The 20,059-nt window shown below is 40.7% G+C and overlaps 1 protein-coding gene across 1 annotated transcript in view; it reads left to right on the top strand.

Moving 5' to 3' along the window:
• TTN (titin) overlaps positions 1-20,059 on the top strand; it is a 239,629-nt gene that overhangs the window by 195,553 nt on the left and 24,017 nt on the right. Inside the window, 8 exon segments of the mRNA XM_035572644.1 lie at positions 3-12,503; positions 12,506-16,687; positions 17,016-17,312; positions 17,416-18,003; positions 18,104-18,406; positions 18,547-18,843; positions 19,299-19,586; positions 19,673-19,972. Of these exon segments, the coding sequence (XP_035428537.1) occupies positions 3-12,503; positions 12,506-16,687; positions 17,016-17,312; positions 17,416-18,003; positions 18,104-18,406; positions 18,547-18,843; positions 19,299-19,586; positions 19,673-19,972 (18,756 nt within the window).

Genomic DNA, 20,059 nt, shown 5'->3' on the forward strand with positions numbered 1-20,059 from the left:
GGACAAAGATGATGTTTCACTCAAAGGACGTGCCAGTATTGAAAATACAGACTCTTTTACACTCTTGATTGTCACAGAGTGCACCAGATATGATGCAGGAAAATATGTAATGACTCTTGAAAATGCTGCTGGTAAGAAGACTGGCTTTGTAAATGTAAAAGTCTTGGATACACCAGGTCCGCCAATAAACCTTAAGCCTAGAGAAATAACGAAGGACAGCATCACCCTCCAATGGGATATGCCTCTGATAGATGGCGGTTCACGTATAACCAACTATATTGTTGAGAAACGTGAATCAACTCGGAAAGCATATTCAACAGTCACAACCAACTGCCAGAAGTGTTCTTTCAGGATTCCTAATTTGGTGGAGGGGTGTGAATACTATTTCAGAGTGCTGGCTGAAAATGAGTTTGGTATTGGTGAACCAGCTGAAACTGCAGAACCAGTAAGAGCTTCTGAGGCACCGTCCCCACCTGAGAGCCTTAATATTATGGATGTGACACGAAACTCAGTTAGCCTGGCTTGGCCAAAACCAGAACATGATGGTGGTAGTAAGATCACCGGGTATGTAATTGAAGCACAAAGAAAAGGAACCAACCAATGGACACATATCACAACTGTAAAAACACTGGACTGTATAGTGAAGAATCTAACTGAAAATGAAGAGTATACTTTCCAGGTTATGGCAGTTAACAGTGCTGGAAGAAGTGCCCCAAGAGAAAGCAGACCAGTTATTATCAAGGAGCAAATGATGCTTCCAGAGTTTGACCTCCGTGGTATCTACCAGAAAACAGTCATTGCCAAAGCTGGTGACAATATCAAGATTGAAATCCCTGTGCTTGGTCGTCCAAGGCCAACTGTGACTTGGAAGAAAGAAGACCAGATGCTTAAGCAAACACAAAGAGTAAATTATGAAAATACTGCAACTGCAACCATACTAACCATTAATGAATGTACACGAAGTGATAGTGGTCAATATCCACTGTCAGCTAAAAATATTGTCGGAGAAGTTAGTGAAGTTATTACAGTTCAAGTTCATGACATACCTGGACCTCCTACTGGACCAATCAAGTTTGATGAAATTTCATCTGACTTTGTTACATTTTCATGGCAGCCTCCTTTGAATGATGGAGGTGTACCAATAAGTAATTATGTTGTGGAGATGCGTCAAACTGACAGTACCACATGGACTGAATTAGCAACCACAGTGATACGTACTATATTTAAAGCTACTCGTCTTACTACTGGAGTAGAGTATCAGTTCCGAGTTAAAGCTCAAAATAGGTATGGAATTGGTCCAGCCATTACTTCAGAATCTGTTGTTGCAAACTATCCATTTAAGGTACCTGGGCCCCCTGGTACTCCTCAAGTGATTGCAGTCACCAAAGAAACCATGACCATTAGCTGGAATGAGCCAGTTACTGATGGTGGAAGCCCCATTCTGGGGTATCATGTTGAAAGAAAAGAACGAAATAGCATTCTTTGGCAGACTGTAAGTAAAATGCTGGTATCTGGCAATATCTTTAAATCAACTGGACTTACTGATGGCATTGCATATGAATTCCGTGTTATAGCAGAAAATCTGGCTGGCAAGAGTAAGCCAAGCAAGCCATCTGAGCCTGTATTTGCTCTAGACCCAATAGATCCACCTGGTAAGCCAATACCTCTGAACATTACCAGACATGCAGTGACATTGAAGTGGACTAAACCAGAATATAATGGCGGTTTTAAGATAACTGGCTACACTGTTGAAAAACGAGACCTTCCTAATGGCCGTTGGCTGAAGGCTAATTTCAGCAATATACTAGAGACTGAATTCACTGTAAGTGGTCTGACAGAAGATGCTGCCTATGAATTCCGTGTGATTGCTAGGAATGCTGGTGGAGCTGTCAGTCAGCCCTCTGAGCCATCAGATGCAATAACTTGTAGAGATGACATTGAAGCACCAAAGATAAGGGTGGATGCTAAATACAAAGACACCTTAGTGCTGAAAGCAGGTGAAGTTTTCCGACTTGAGGCTGATGTTTCAGGTCGCCCTCCACCATCAATGACATGGACAAAAGGAGAAAAAGAGCTTGAAGACACAGCAAAATTAGAAATAAAAACAGCAGATTTCTCTACTGTTCTTATCAATAAAGATTCTTCAAGAAGAGATGGCGGTGCCTATACACTTACTGCAACAAATCCTGGTGGCTTTGCCAAACATATCTTCAATGTTAAGGTTCTTGATAGACCCGGTCCCCCAGAAGGGCCTTTGGCTGTGTCTGAAGTCACTGCAGAAAAATGTGTGCTGTCATGGTTACCTCCACTGGATGATGGAGGTGCAAAGATTGACCATTATGTGGTTGAAAAACGTGAAACCAGTAGATTGGCATGGACAGCTGTAGCCACAGAAGTTCCATTAACTAAACTGAAGGTTACTAAGCTGTTGAAGGGCAATGAATATGTGTTTCGTGTTATGGCTGTTAACAAATATGGAGTTGGCGAGCCTCTGGAATCAGAGCCCATTCTTGCTGTAAATCCGTATGTGCCACCTGATCCACCTAAAACACCTGAAGTAACAGCAATTACAAAAGATTCTATGGTTGTCTGTTGGGGCCATCCTGATTCTGATGGCGGGAGCCCAATAACTAACTACATTGTGGAACGTCGTGACAGAGCTGGTCTTCGGTGGGTAAAATGTAACAAACGGGTTGTTACAGACTTACGTTATAAGGTGTCGGGACTAACAGAAGGCCATGAATATGAATACAGAGTCATGGCTGAAAATGCTGCTGGAGTCAGTGAGCCAAGCCCAACCAGTCCATTCTACAAAGCTTGTGACACTGTGTTTAAGCCTGGTCCCCCAGGCAATCCTCGTGTTCTGGATAGCAGCAGGTCCTCTATTACAATAGCATGGAACAAACCAATATATGATGGTGGTTCAGAGATCACAGGTTACATGGTTGAGATTGCACTGCCTGAGGAAGATGAGTGGAAGATTGTAACTCCACCAGTAGGTCTAAAGGCCACTTCTTTTACCATCACTGACCTAAAGGAAAACCAAGAGTATAAGATCCGGATATATGCTATGAACTCTGAAGGTCTTGGAGAACCTGCTCTTGTTCCTGGGACTCCAAAAGCTGAAGAAAGACTGCTACCTCCAGAGATTGAACTTGATGCAGAACTACGTAAAGTTGTAACTATTAGAGCCTGCTGTACTCTAAGACTCTTTGTCCCAATTAAAGGAAGACCAGCACCTGAAGTAAAATGGACAAGAGAACAGGGGGAATCTTTGGATAGAGCAAGCATTGAATCAACAAGCTCTTATACTCTGCTTATTGTTGAAAATGTAAATAGATTTGATAGTGGGAAATACATGCTGACAATCGAAAACAGCTCAGGTAGTAAGTCAGCATTTGTGAATGTCAGAGTTCTTGATACCCCAGGGGCACCTCAAGATTTGAAAATAAAAGAAGTTACAAAATCATCTGTTACACTCACATGGGAGCCTCCTCTCATAGATGGTGGCTCTAAAATAAAAAATTATATTGTTGAAAAGCGTGAATCAACAAGAAAAGCTTATTCAACTGTTAATGCCAATTGCCACAAGACCAGCTGGAAAGTCGATTCATTACAAGAAGGCTGCAACTACTACTTCAGAGTCCTAGCTGAAAATGAGTATGGAATAGGCCTTCCAGTTGAAACTTCAGAATCAGTAAAAGTCTCAGAAAGACCACTTCCACCAGGGAAGATAACCTTGTTGGATGTGACAAGAAATAGCGTGTCCTTATCTTGGGAAAAACCTGAACATGATGGCGGTAGCAGAATTCTGGGCTACATTGTAGAAATGCAAAGCAAAGGCAGTGAAAAGTGGTCAACTTGTGCTACAGTAAAAGTTACTGAAGCCACTATCACAGGATTGATCCAAGGTGAAGAATACAACTTCCGTGTTTCAGCTCAGAATGAAAAAGGTATCAGTGATCCTCGCCAGCTGGGTATACCTGTTGTTGCAAAAGATCTTGTGATTCCACCAGCTTTCAAACTACTGTTTACCACTTTCAGTGTTCTAGCAGGAGAGGACTTAAAGGTTGATGTTCCTTTTGTTGGTCGGCCCAAACCAGCAGTGTTTTGGCATAAAGATAATGTGGCATTGAAGCAGACTACCAGAGTAAATGCTGAAAGTTCAGAAAATATCACAGCGTTAACAATAAAAGAAGCATGCAGAGAAGATGTGGGAGCATATTTAGTTAAACTTACAAACTCTGCAGGTGAAGCAACTGAGACCCTAAATATTGTTGTCCTTGACAAACCAGGACCTCCAACTGGCCCAGTCAAAGTAGATGAAGTAACAGCAGATAGTATTACCATTTCCTGGGAGCCACCTAAGTATGATGGTGGTAGCTCTATCAATAATTATATTGTCGAAAAAAGGGACACATCCACCACCACTTGGCAGATTGTGTCAGCTACTGTTGCAAGAACAACCATAAAAGCATGTCGGTTAAAGACTGGCTGTGAATACCAGTTCAGAATCACAGCTGAGAACAGATATGGGAAGAGTACATATCTTACTTCAGAACCGATTGTAGCCCAATACCCATTTAAAGTTCCTGGTCCACCTGGAACACCTTTTGTAACAAGTGTCTCAAAAGACAGTATGGTGGTACAATGGAATGAACCAGTCAATGACGGTGGTAGCAAGATCATTGGTTATCACTTGGAGCGCAAAGAAAGAAATAGCATTTTGTGGGCCAAACTAAATAAAACACCTATTCCAGATACCAAATTTAAGACAACTGGCCTTGAGGAAGGTCTTGAATATGAATTCAGAGTTTATGCAGAAAACATAGTGGGCATTGGAAAAGCAAGTAGAGCATCTGAATGCTATACTGCACATGACCCATGTGACCCTCCAGGTCGTCCAGAACCTATAATTGTCACAAGAAGCTCAGTAACACTTCAGTGGAAGAAACCTGTATATGATGGTGGAAGTAAGATCACAGGCTATGTTGTTGAAAAGAAGGAGCTACCTGATGGTCGCTGGATGAAAGCAAGTTTTACAAATGTCATTGATACCCACTTTGAAGTAACTGGTCTGGTTGAAAACCAGAGGTATGAGTTCCGTGTTATAGCACGAAATGCTGCAGGTGTTTTCAGTGAACCATCTGAGAGTTCAGGTGCCATTACAGCAAGAGATGAAGTAGAACCACCTCATATAAGTATGGATCCAAAATACAAAGACACAATTGTAGTACATGCTGGTGAGTCATTCAAGCTTGAAGCCGATGTACATGGGAAACCAATACCTTCCATTCAGTGGCTAAAAGGTGATCGTGAACTGACAAATACTGCTCGTATGGAAATTAAAAGTACCGATTTTGCAACAAGTCTTAGTGTGAAGGAAGCCATTAGAGTTGACAGTGGTCAGTATATACTGTTGGCAAAGAATGTTGCAGGTGAAAAGAAAGTTCCTGTTAATGTCAAAGTTCTTGATAGGCCTGGACCACCAGAAGGACCTGTTGAGATTACAGGTGTTACTGCTGAAAAATGCATGTTGTCATGGAAACCTCCACTACAAGATGGTGGTAGTGATATTTCACACTATGTTGTGGAAAAAAGGGAAACCAGTCGCCTGGTTTGGACTGTTGTTGATTCAAATGTGCAGACCCTTAACTGCAAAGTTACTAAACTTTTAGAAGGAAATGAGTACGTTTTCCGCATCATGGCAGTAAATAAATATGGTGTTGGTGAACCTCTTGAGTCTGAACCAGTACTTGCAAAGAACCCATTTGTAGTGCCACTTCCACCGAAGGCACCAGAAGTCACTGCCATTACCAAGGATTCTATGATAGTTGTATGGGAAAGGCCAGCTTCAGATGGAGGTAGTGAAATCCTGGGCTACATCCTTGAAAAACGAGATAAGGAAGGTATTCGCTGGACAAGATGTAACAAACGCCTAATAAGTGAACTGCGATATAGAGTGACTGGACTGATAGAAAATCATGATTATGAATACAGAGTTTCAGCTGAAAATGCTGCTGGTCTTAGTGAACCAAGCCTGCCTTCCATTTACTATAAGGCATGTGATCCTATTTACAAGCCAGGACCACCCAATAATCCTAAAGTCATGGATGTTACAAGATCATCAGTTTTCCTTTCATGGGGCAAACCTATCTATGACGGTGGCTCTGAAATTCAGGGATACATTGTGGAAAAATGTGATGTAAGTGATGGTGAATGGGCAATTTGTACACCTCCAACTGGAATTAAGAATACCCATATGGAAGTAGAAAAACTAGTGGAAAAACATGAATACAAATTCCGCATCTGTGCGGTTAATAAAGTAGGAGTTGGAGAGCATGCAGATGTTCCTGGTTCTGTTATTGTGGAAGAAAAGATGGAGGCACCAGACCTTGACCTTGACATGGAATTAAGGAAGATTGTAAATGTGCGTGCAGGAGGTTCCTTAAGACTGTTTGTTCCCATCAGAGGTCGTCCAACACCTGAAGTAAAATGGGGTAAAATGGATGGTGAGATAAGAGAAGCAGCTATTATAGACACCACTAGCAGCTTTACTTCCCTTGTTCTAGACAATGTTAACAGATTTGATACTGGAAAATATACTCTGACTCTAGAAAACAGCAGTGGAACAAAGTCTGCCTTTGTCAGTGTAAGAGTACTGGATACCCCAAGTGCACCTGTTAATTTAAAAATTAGAGAGATCACTAAAGACTCTGTCTCACTTTCATGGGAGCCTCCTCTCTTGGATGGTGGAGGAAAAATAAAGAATTACATTATTGAAAAGCGTGAAGCGACAAGAAAGGCATATGCAGCTGTTGTAACAAACTGCCACAAGACTTCATGGAAAGTAGATCAACTTCAGGAGGGCTGCTATTACTTCTTTAGAATCTCTGCTGAGAATGAATATGGAATTGGCCTCCCTGCAGAAACCAGTGACCCAGTTAAAGTTGCTGAAGTTCCACAGCCTCCTGGGAAAATAACAGTGGATGATGTCACAAGAAACAGTGTTTCACTAAGCTGGGCAAAACCTGAACATGATGGTGGCAGCAAAATCATACAATATATTGTTGAAATGCAGGCAAAGGGTAGTGAGAAGTGGTCGGAGTGTGCTCGTGTGAAAACACTTGAAGCAGTTATCACTAACCTAACTCAAGGGGAAGAATATCTTTTTAGAGTAATGGCTGTAAACGAAAAGGGTAAGAGTGATCCTAGAGCCCTTGCTGTTCCAATAGTTGCCAAAGATCTGGTGATTGAACCTGATGTAAGACCTGCTTTTCACAGTTATAGTATCCAAGTGGGACAAGATCTTAAAGTAGAAGTACCAGTTGCAGGTCGACCTAAACCAACTGTTACTTGGCTGAAAGATGGCCAGAAATTAAGGCAGACAACAAGAGTCAATGTTAGTGATTTAACTGATCTCACTATACTTAATATTAAAGAAACTAGCAAAGAGGACAGTGGCACTTATGAAATCTCTGTGGCTAATGTTGTTGGGCAGAAGTCTGCCTCTGTTGAAATTATAACTCTAGACAAACCTGACCCTCCAGTAGGACCCGTGAAGTTTGATGAAATAAGTGCAGAAAGTATTACTCTGTCATGGAATCCTCCAGTGTACACAGGCGGTTGCCAAATCACCAACTATGTTGTTCATAAGAGAGATACCACAACCACTGTTTGGGAAACAGTTTCAGCTACTGTTGCAAGAACTACACTGAAAGTGACTAAACTAAAAACTGGTTCAGAATATCAGTTCAGAATATTTGCTGAGAACAGGTATGGTCAAAGCTTTGCATTGGAATCTACACTGGTTGTAGCACAGTACCCCTACAAAGAACCAGGACCTCCTGGCACACCATTTGTGACAATGGTTACAAAAGACTCCATGGTCGTACAATGGCATGAACCGATAAATGATGGTGGCAGTAGGGTGTTGGGCTACCATCTTGAGAGAAAGGAGAAAAACAGCATTTTGTGGACTAAAGTGAACAAGACTATTATTCAGGATACAAGTTTCAAGACAACTAACCTTGAAGAAGGAATTGAATATGAATTTAGAGTTTCTGCAGAAAATATTGTTGGTGTAGGCAAAACAAGTAAAGTTTCTGAGTGCTATGTAGCTCGTGACCCGTGTGATCCTCCAGGTCGCCCAGAAGCTATAATAATAAAAAGAAGTTCTATTACTCTACAGTGGACCAAACCAGAATACGATGGTGGAAGTAAAATTACAGGTTATATTGTAGAGAAACGTGACTTACCTGATGGTCGCTGGATGAAAGCTAGCTTCACAAATGTCATTGAAACTCAATTCACTGTAACAGGGCTTACTGAAGACCAAAGGTATGAATTCAGAGTAATTGCAAAGAATGCTGTAGGTGCAATAAGTAAACCTTCTGACAGTACAGGGCCAATAACAGCAAGGGATGAAGTTGAACTTCCACGAATTTCAATGGATCCAAAATATAAAGACACAATTGTTGTAAATGCTGGTGATACATTCAGACTTGAGGCTGATGTTCACGGAAAGCCACTACCAGCTATTAAGTGGTACAAAGGAGATAAAGAGCTTGAGGAAACTGCTAGATATGAAATAAAGAACACAGATTTCAGTGCATTAATAATTGTAAAAGATGCTATTAGAGTTGATGGTGGACAGTATATTTTAGAAGCTTCTAATGTTGCAGGAACAAAGACAGTACCAGTAAATGTAAAAGTCCTGGACAGGCCAGGCCCTCCTGAGGGGCCTGTCCAAGTGACAGGAGTTACAGCTGAAAAATGTTCATTGGCATGGGCTCCTCCTCTTCATGATGGTGGCAGTGATATTTCTCATTACATTGTAGAGAAGAGAGAAACTAGTCGCCTAGCATGGACTGTTGTTGCTTCAGAGGTTTTACCTACAATGCTCAAAGTAACAAAACTCTTGGAAGGAAATGAATATATTTTCCGTATTATGGCAGTTAACAAGTATGGGGTTGGTGAGCCATTAGAATCTGTGCCGGTAATGATGAAAAATCCATTTGTAGTTCCTGGTCCACCAAAGGCCTTGGAAATTACCAACATCACAAAGGATTCTATGACTGTCTGCTGGAGCCGACCAGATAGTGATGGAGGTAGTGAAATCATAGGTTACATTGTGGAAAAGAGAGATCGAGCAGGCATCAGATGGATAAAATGCAATAAACGACGAATTACAGATTTGCGATTGAGAGTTACAGGATTAGCAGAGGATCATGAGTATGAATTCAGAGTTTCTGCTGAAAATGCTGCTGGAGTGGGTGAGCCAAGCCAAGTTTCCCCTTACTTTAAAGCTTGTGACCCCATATTCAAGCCTGGTCCACCTACAAATGCCCATGTCGTAGATACCACCAAAAGTTCAGTTACACTTGGTTGGAGTAAACCTATTTATGATGGTGGTTGTGAAATCCAAGGATACCTTGTAGAAATCTGTAAAGCAGATGAAGATGAATGGTCACTTGTTACTCCACAGACAGGTGTACGTGCTACTCGATTTGAAATCACAAAGCTTGTTGAACATCAGGAATATAAACTACGAGTGTGTGCTCTCAACAAGGTTGGTGTAGGAGAGGCTGCATCAGTTCCTGGTACTATCAAACCAGAAGACAAACTTGAAGCTCCAGAACTTGATATTGATTCAGAGCTAAGGAAAGGGATAGTGGTTAGAGCTGGTGGGTCTGCAAGGATTCATATACCATTCAGGGGACGACCAACACCTGATATCACATGGTCTCGAGAAGAAGGTGAATTCACAGATAAAGTTCAAATTGATAAAGGCATAAACTACACACAACTCTCAATTGACAACTGTGATAGAAATGATGCTGGAAAGTATATTCTTATGTTGGAGAACAGCAGTGGTTCTAAATCTGCATTTGTTACCGTAAAAGTCTTAGACACACCAGGGCCACCACAAAACTTAGTAGTAAAGGATATAAAGAAGGATTCTGCTGTATTATGTTGGGAACCACCCATTATTGATGGTGGTGCAAAGGTGAAGAACTATGTAATAGACAAGCGTGAGTCAACCAGGAAGGCATTTGCAAATGTCAGTGCTAAGTGTGGCAAGACAAGCTTTAAAGTTGAAAATCTTACAGAAGGAGCAATCTATTACTTCAGAGTCATGGCTGAAAATGAATTTGGAATTGGCGTTCCAGCTGAAACCACAGATGCTGTGAAAGCCTCAGAGCCACCTCTGCCTCCTGGAAAAGTAACTCTCACTGATGTGACTCAGAGAAGTGCATCACTCACATGGGAAAAACCTGAACATGATGGAGGTAGCAGAATTTTGGGATACATTGTTGAAATGCTGCCTAAAGGAACAGAAAAATGGAGTGTTGTTAGTGAGACCAAAACATGCAGCGCAGTTGTGTCTGGTCTGAGTCCAGGACAGGAATATCAATTCCATGTGATTGCCTACAACGAAAAAGGCAAAAGTGATCCCCGAGCACTTGGAGTTCCTGTGATAGCTGAAGACTTGACAATTGCGCCAAGTTTCAAGTTGATATTTAATACATATAGTGTACAGGCTGGAGAAGATCTAAAGGTAGAAGTACCATTTATAGGTAGACCCAAACCTACTATTACTTGGACAAAAGATGAGCAGCCACTGAAACAGACAACAAGATTAAATATTCAGGATACATCAACATCAACTATCTTACATATTAAGGAAAGCAACAAAGAGGACTTCGGTAAATATACAGTAACAGCATCAAACACAGCAGGTACAGCAACAGAGCACCTGAGCGTCATTGTACTGGAGAAGCCTGGCCCACCACGAGGACCTGTGCGCTTTGATGAAGTTAGTGCAGACTTTGTTGTTTTATCATGGGATCCACCTGATTATACTGGTGGCTGTCAGATAAGCAACTATATAGTAGAAAAGCGTGACACAAGCACTACCACGTGGAGTATTGTGTCAGCAACTGTTGCAAGAACAACTGTCAAATCAACAAAGCTTAAAACAGGTTCTGAATACCAGTTCAGGATTTCTGCTGAAAATAGATATGGAAAGAGCTCTCCTTTGGACTCTAAGCCAGTTGTTGTGCAATACCCCTACAAGGTGCCTGGGCCACCTGGAACACCATTCGTAATAGCAGCTTCCAAGGACCATATGATTGTACAATGGAATGAACCAGTTAATGATGGAGGAAGCAAAGTTCTTGGCTACCATCTTGAACGTAAAGATAAGAACAGCATTCTTTGGATGAAACAGAACAAGTCACTCATTGCAGACACCAAATATAAAACAGATGGCCTTGAAGAAGGTCTTGAATATGAGTTCAGAGTTTCTGCTGAAAACATCGTTGGCATTGGCAAAGTCAGCAAAGTATCAGAATTGTTTGTTGCCCGAGATCCATGTGACCCACCTGGCCGCCCCGAGGCCATTGTCGTTACAAGAAATAATATCACACTGAAGTGGAAGAAACCAGAATATGATGGTGGAAGCAAAATAACTGGATATATTGTAGAAAAGAAAGAACTACCAGATGGTCGGTGGATGAAAGCCAGCTTTACAAATGTGTTAGAAACAGAATTTACAGTAAGTGGTCTTGTTGAAGACCAACGATATGAATTTAGAGTCATTGCAAGAAATGCAGCAGGTTGCTTGAGTGAACCATCTGAAAGCACAGGGCCCATTACTGCCAGAGATGAAATTGAAGCACCATGGGCTTCACTGGATCCTAAATACAAAGATGTCATTGTTGTTCATGCTGGAGAAACCTTTGCTCTTGAAGCTGATATCCACGGGAAACCTATTCCTGACATTGCATGGTCAAAAGATGGTAAAGACCTTGAAGAAGCAACTGCAAGAATGGAAATTAAATCTACCATTCAAAAAACAATTCTTACTGTCAAGGACTGTGTAAGAGTAGATGGAGGTCACTATACTCTTAACCTCAGGAATGTGGGTGGCACAAAATCTATACCTATCACTGTAAAAGTTCTTGACAGACCAGGACCTCCAGAAGGACCTTTGAAGGTTACCGGTGTCACAGCAGAAAAATGCTACTTGGCATGGTCTCCACCTTTACATGATGGTGGTTCTAGTATCTCACATTATATCATTGAGAAGAGAGAGACAAGCAGGCTTTCATGGACACAAGTAGCTACAGATGTGCAGGCTCTTAACCACAAAGTAACCAGACTCCTTGCTGGCAATGAATACATTTTCCGTGTAATGGCAGTGAACAAATATGGAACTGGAGAACCCCTGGAGTCTGAGCCAGTTGTGGCTCGTAATCCGTACAAACCCCCTGGTCCTCCTTCAACACCTGAAGTTTCAGCAATCACAAAAGATTCTATGGTTGTAACATGGGGTCGTCCAGAAGACAACGGGGGTGCTGAAATCGAAGGTTACATACTTGAAAAACGAGACAAAGAAGGTGTCCGGTGGACAAAATGTAACAAGAAAAGGCTGACAGACTTGCGATTCAGAGTAACAGGTCTTAGTGATGGGCATTTCTATGAATTTAGGGTTTCTGCTGAAATGCTGCAGGTATAGGGGAACCCAGTGAGCCATCCATTTTCTACCGTGCTTGTGATGTATTATATCCACCAGGTCCACCAAGCAATCCAAAGGTTACAGATACTTCCAGGTCATCAGTTTCCCTTGCCTGGAGTAAGCCCATTTATGATGGTGGTGCTCCAGTTAAGGGATATATAGTAGAAGCAAAAGAAGCAGCTGCTGATGAATGGACTACCTGCACCCCACCAACAGGACTACAAGCAAAACAGTTCACTGTAACAAAACTTAAAGAGAACCAGGAGTATAACTTCCGCATCTGTGCCATTAACTCAGAAGGAGTAGGAGAACCTGCTACTATACCTGGTACAGTTATAGCAGCAGACAAGATTGAACCTCCTGAAATTGAACTTGATGCAGATCTCAGAAAAGTAGTTACTGTACGTGCTAGTGGTACATTACGTCTGTTTGTCACCATCAAAGGAAGACCAGAACCTGAAGTTAAATGGGAGAAAGCAGAAGGAACAATTAGTGATCGAGCTCAGATTGAAGTCACCAGTTCCTATACAATGCTGGTAATTGACAATGTGAATAGATTTGATAGTGGCAGATACAATCTAACTTTAGAGAACAACAGTGGCAAAAAATCAGCTTTTGTTAATGTCAGAGTGCTTGATACGCCCAGTGCACCCATAAATCTGACAATCAGAGAAGTGAAAAAAGATTTTGTAACACTAGCCTGGGAACCACCACTTATTGATGGTGGAGCTAAAATTACCAACTATGTAGTTGAAAAGCGAGAATCCACAAGAAAAGCATATGCCACAGTTACAAGCAACTGCACTAAGAATTCCTTCAAAATTACTCAACTGCAAGAAGGATGTAGTTACTACTTCCGTGTTCTAGCTGTAAATGAATATGGGGTTGGCTTACCAGCAGAAACACCTGACCCGATTAAGGTTTCTGAACCACCTTCTCCACCTGCAAAGGTCATTCTTGTTGATGTGACTCGCAACTCTGCTTCAATTAAATGGGAAAAGCCAGAGAGTGATGGTGGCAGTAAAATTACTGGTTATATAGTAGAAATGCAAACCAAAGGAAGTATAAAATGGAGTGCATGTACCCAAGTGAAAACATTAGAAGCAACAATAACAGGCTTAAGCATGGGAGAAGAGTATAGTTTCAGAGTGATTGCTATTAATGAAAAAGGAAAAAGTGATCCAAGAGAACTTGGTGTCCCAGTTGTTGCAAAAGATATTGAAATCCAACCATCTGCCGAGCTCCTTTTCAACACATTCACTGTGAAAGCTGGAGATGATCTTAAGATTGAAGTGCCATTCAGAGGACGACCTCTTCCATCCATTAGCTGGAAGAAGGATGGGAATCCCTTAAAAGAGACAACCAGGGTAAATGTTCAGACATCAAAGACTTCAACTTCACTATTCATTAAGGAAGCTTCAAATGAAGATTTGGGACATTACGAATTACATCTTTCAAATACTGCTGGATCATCAACAGCTTCTTTAACTGTAGTTGTCCTTGACAGACCAGGACCACCAATTGATGTTCATATTGATGAAGTTAGTGCTGATAGTGTAACTCTGTCTTGGAAACCTCCAGAATATGATGGTGGGTGCCATATTAGCAATTACATTGTAGAGAAGCGAGAAACTACCACAACAACATGGGATGTAGTATCTGCAGCAGTTGCAAGAACATCAATTAAAGTAGCTCGACTTACCACTGGTTCTGAATATCAGTTCCGTATTTGTGCAGAAAATCGGTATGGGAAAAGCACTTACACTAATTCTCCATCTGTTGTGGCAGAGTATCCATTTAAGCCTCCAGGACCACCTGGAACTCCTCATGTGGTACATGCAACTAAAACTTCCATGATTGTAACATGGCAGATACCAGTTAATGATGGAGGTAGCAGAGTACTAGGGTATCACTTGGAGCGTAAAGAAAGAAGCAGCATTCTTTGGGCAAAAGTCAACAAAAGCCTTATACCGGATACACAAATGAAAGTTACAGGTCTTGATGAAGGACTGCTGTATGAATATCGTGTATATGCTGAAAACATTGCAGGCATAGGCAAATGCAGTAAATCATGTGAACCAGTTGCTGCAAGAGATCCATGTGATCCTCCTGGTCAACCAGAAGTTACTAATATTACAAGAACATGTGTCTCACTGAAATGGACTAAACCAGAATATGATGGTGGAGCTAAAGTAACAGGATATATTGTTGAACGCAGAGAGATACCAGATGGTCGCTGGCTGAAATGTAATTTTACTAATGTGCAAGAAACGTATTTTGATGTAGGTGGACTTACAGAAGACCAGCGATATGAATTCCGTGTGATTGCAAAGAATGCTGCTGGACTTTTCAGTCAGGCGTCTGAATCAACTGGACCTGTGACTGTAAAAGATGATGTAGAGGCTCCAAGAATTATGATGGATGTCAAATTCAGAGATGTTGTAGTTGTGAAAGCTGGAGAAGTGTTTAAAGTCAATGCTGATTTTGCAGGACGGCCAATTCCAGTGATTTCATGGACAAAGGATGGCAAAGAGCTTGAGGGAAAAGCTAGAGTTGAAATAGCCTCAACAGACCACACTACTGCAATAACTGTTAAGGACTGTATCCGAGGTGATTCAGGACAGTATGTACTAACATTACAAAATATTGCAGGAATAAGATCTTTGGCAATTAATTGCAAAGTACTTGATAGACCTGGCCCACCTGCAGGCCCATTAGAAATAAATGGCCTTACTGCTGAAAAGTGTCATTTATCATGGGGACCCCCTCAAGAAAATGGAGGTGCAGATATTGATTATTATATAGTAGAAAAACGTGAGACCAGTAGAATTGCATGGACTCTTTGTGAAGGAGAGCTTAGAACAACATCCTGTAAAGTGACAAAACTGCTGAAGGGTAATGAGTATATTTTTAGAGTGATGGGAGTTAACAAGTATGGCATTGGTGAGCCTCTAGAAAGTGTTGCTGTCAAAGCCCTAGACCCATTTACAGTTCCCAGTCCACCTACATCTTTAGAGATAACCAGTGTGAGCAAAGATTCAATCACTTTGTGCTGGGCAAGACCTGAGACTGATGGAGGCAATGAGATCTCTGGCTATGTAATTGAAAGACGTGAGAAAACTAGCCTAAGATGGATCCGGGTAAACAAAAAGCCAGTTTATGATTTAAGAGTGAAATCGTCTGGTCTCCGTGAAGGATGTGAATATGAATTCCGAGTTTATGCAGAAAATGCTGCTGGCCTCAGTCTTCCGAGTCAAAACACACCATTGATTCGGGCAGAAGATCCAATTTTCTTGCCATCTCCCCCATCTAAGCCTAAGATTATGGATTCTACAAGGTCAAATATCACAATTGGGTGGACAAAACCACTATTTGATGGAGGTGCTCCAGTAACTGCATACACAGTTGAATACAAGAAAATTGATGAAACTGACTGGACAACTGCTATTCAGAACTTAAGAGGTACAGAGTACACAATAACTGGGTTAGTATCAGGCTCTGAGTATGTCTTTAGAGTGAGATCCATCAATAAAATTGGTGTCAGTGAACCAAGTGATATCTCAGAACCTCAGGTGGCAAAAGAAAGAGAGGAGGAACCTACTTTTGATATTGATAGTGAAATGCGGAAGACACTAATTGTAAAGGCTGGTGAATCATTCACAATGACAGTTCCTTTCAGAGGCAAACCAGTCCCAAATGTAACATGGAACAAACCAGATACTGATCTCCGTACACGAGCAAGCATCGATATTTCAGATAATCGCACATCTCTTACTATTGAAAAAGCAACAAGAAGTGATTCTGGAAAATATACATTGACATTACAAAACATCCTCAATGCTGCTACCTTGACTTTAGTTGTCAAAGTTCTTGATACTCCTGGCCCACCATCGCATCTTGCAGCAAAAGATGTAACTAAAGAATCTGCTGTGTTATCGTGGGATGTTCCTGAAAATGATGGTGGGGCACCTGTGAAGAACTATATTATTGAAAAACGAGAAGCTAGCAAAAAAGCATGGGTCACTGTGACCAATAATTGTCATCGTCTGTCATATAAAGTAACTGGCTTACAAGAAGGTGCCATTTACTACTTCCGAGTTTCTGGAGAAAATGAGTATGGTGTTGGAATGCCTTGTGAGACCAAGGAGGGAACTAAAATAACAGGTATGTTTCACTAATAAAAATAATTTAATATTATGTAGCAATACATATTCTAAAATGTTTACTTCAAAATAATATAAAAACATGTTAAATCTATTAACTGTAAGAAAGGTAAATATGTGGTGGTTATGTCTGTGGTTTTACAAAAGTAAATGCTAAGTAGTAGCTTGAATGTTAAGTTTTGCTTGCATTTTACTTAAAATGTTTCTAATATAAAAATTCATTAAAAATATATTTTCCCAATCCAGATGGCATTCCTATGTAATTGTAACATAAAAAGGAAATACTTCCTATATTGCTTAAGCTGTTAAACTTTTTTTTTTCTTGTCAGAAAAACCCAGCCCACCAGAAAAACTGGGAGTAACAAATGTCACAAAGGACAGCGTTTCTCTTTCATGGCTAAAACCAGAACATGATGGTGGAAGCAGAATTGTGAGCTACCTCATTGAAGCTCTTGAGAAAGGACAGCAAAAATGGGTTAAGTGTGCAGTTGTAAAGACAACTCACCATGTTGTCCATGGTCTTAAGGAGAATGTTGACTATTTCTTCAGAGTGTCTGCAGAAAACCAAGCAGGTTTAAGTGATCCTAAGGAACTACTGCTCCCTGTTACAGTTAAAGAACAATTAGGTAAGCTTCCTGACATGAGACAAAAGTTGATATACATTAAATTGGGTTCATACTTCAAAAGAGATAATATTTTTTACTGATTTGAAAATGTTTTCTTTTTCAGAATCTCCTGAGATTGACATGAAGGGCTTCCCTCATAATACTGTGTATATTCGAGCGGGTTCAAATCTGAAAGTTGAAATTCCAGTTTCTGGAAAACCATTACCAAAGGTGACATTGTCAAGAGATGGTGTCCCACTCAAACCCACCATGAGATTTCACACTGAAACTACAGCAGAAAGTTTCATTATTAACCTTAAAGAAAGCGTAGCTGCTGATGCTGGCAGATATGACATTACTGCTGCCAACTCGAGTGGCACCACAAAGTCATTTGTTAATATTGTTGTGTTGGATAGACCAGGTCCTCCTGTTGGTCCTGTTGTCCTTAGTGATATCACTGAAGAGAGTATAACACTCAGATGGCAGCCACCAACTTATGATGGTGGAAGTCAAGTTACCAACTATATTGTACTGAAAAGAGAAACAAGCACTGCTGCCTGGTCTGAAGTGTCTGCAACTGTGGCTAGAACTGTTATTAAAGTCATGAAGCTTACAACAGGAGAAGAATACCAATTCCGCATCAAAGCTGAGAACCGTTTTGGCATTAGTGATCACATTGACTCACAATGTGTGGTTGTCAAGCTTCCTTACAGTAAGTAATACATTTCTCACACTGTACATCAACATTTTAATGTTCAGATGTTTGAAGTCTCATTTTGTTAATAATTAATCAATTCTTTTGATATCATCAGCTACCCCTGGTCCTCCTTCTACACCATGGGTCACTAGTGTCACCCGAGAGAGTATTACTGTTGGATGGCATGAACCAGTCACTAATGGTGGCAGTGCAGTCATTGGATACCACCTGGAAATGAAGGACAGAAATAGTATATTATGGCAGAAGGCTAACAAGACCCTCATTCGTACAACTCACTTTAAAGTCACCACCATCAGTGCTGGCCTTATCTATGAATTTAGAGTTTATGCAGAAAATGCAGCTGGCATTGGAAAAGCAAGTCATCCATCTGATCCAGTCCTTGCAATTGATGCTTGTGGTATGTATTCTCCAGAAGATAAAGAAGCCCAACCACTGAAGTAATGTTTACCCATCCCCACCCCCCATGATACTCTGTCTTGTACAGGAAGCCAAAACAGCCGTTATTCATTACAAATACTTTCATGTTTCCTACTGCAGAACCACCAAGAAATGTTCGTGTCTCAGATATCTCGAAGACTGCTATTACTCTGTCATGGAAGAAGCCAGCATTTGACGGCGGTAGCAAGATCACTGGATACATCGTAGAAAAACGTGATCTTCCAGATGGCAGATGGACAAAAGCTAGCTTCACCAATGTTATTGAGACTCAGTTCACAGTATCTGGTCTGACACAGAATTCTCGGTATGAATTCCGTGTCTTTGCTAAGAATGCCGTTGGTTCCATTAGTAATCCATCAGATGTAGTGGGTCCTATTACATGTGTTGATACATATGGTAAGTGTTTTGTAATGATATAATGGTATCATTTTATGTTACTAGAAAGCTTAAAGGCAGCACTATTTTGCAGAACCACAGCCTTTTTAATACGGAAAGCTAATTTACCTTGATTGATTTACTAAGCATGAATGATTTTGAGCTATTTGGGCATGGTTGTAATGAGCATCTTTGGCTGTATCTGCATTTTTACAGTCTTATGATATTTTTATTCTTTTGACAATGGAAGTCAGCCCATGGCCAAAGTGATAATATTTATACATTTGGTTGCCTTTTTGGTAGTGTTAGTTCTAACTTGTTCCAGGATTCTGATTTAAGTTATGCATGCTAGCTTTACTTTAACCAATATTTACAAAATGCCTGTAACTGTTCACTTAGAAAAAGTATTATTTATTTTATCTTTATTAAATACAAATTTAAAATAACTATGTTTTTTTTTCTTATTTTTTCTTAAGGTGCACCTGAAATTGATGTGCCACCAGAATATACAGAAGTGGTAAAATATAAAGCAGGAACTTCAGTTACATTAAAACTAGGCATCTCAGGAAAGCCTGTACCCACAATCGAATGGTTCAAAAATGGCAATGAGGTACAAACCAGTGCACTACTCTCAATGGAAAACACAACAGAATTTGCTTCTATACTCATCAAGGATGCAACCCGACTCAACAGTGGAACTTATGAATTAAAACTGAAGAATGCCATGGGTTCAGCGTCAGCCCATGTTAGAGTACAAATACTTGGTATGTCTTGAGATATGACTGTACTACATTATTAAACAGTAATCTACTAATAAATACTTACATATGATTTCTTGCACCTTCCACAGACAAGCCAGGACCCCCAAGTGGACCTATACAGTTTAAGACAGTCACTGCTGAAAAGATTACAGTAATGTGGGACCCTCCAACAGATGATGGTGGTGCACCTGTAACACACTATGTTGTTGAAAAGCGGGAGACAAGTCGGGTTGTATGGTCTTTAATTTCTGAAAAACTGGAGGGGTGTATTGTAACTACAACAAAACTCATCAAAGGAAATGAGTATGTGTTCCGTGTCCGTGGTGTGAACAAGTTTGGAGTTGGGGATTCACTGGAGTCTGAACCAGTTATAGCCAAAAATTCATTTGGTAAGAAACATATAAAAATAGCTAATGTAACTGGATCATCTTGTGTATTATTTGTACATGGTATTGATCAACTAACATATATGTATT

Source organism: Cygnus atratus, chromosome 6 (genome assembly GCF_013377495.2).
Source record: "Cygnus atratus isolate AKBS03 ecotype Queensland, Australia chromosome 6, CAtr_DNAZoo_HiC_assembly, whole genome shotgun sequence".
Taxonomy (NCBI): domain Eukaryota; kingdom Metazoa; phylum Chordata; class Aves; order Anseriformes; family Anatidae; genus Cygnus; species Cygnus atratus.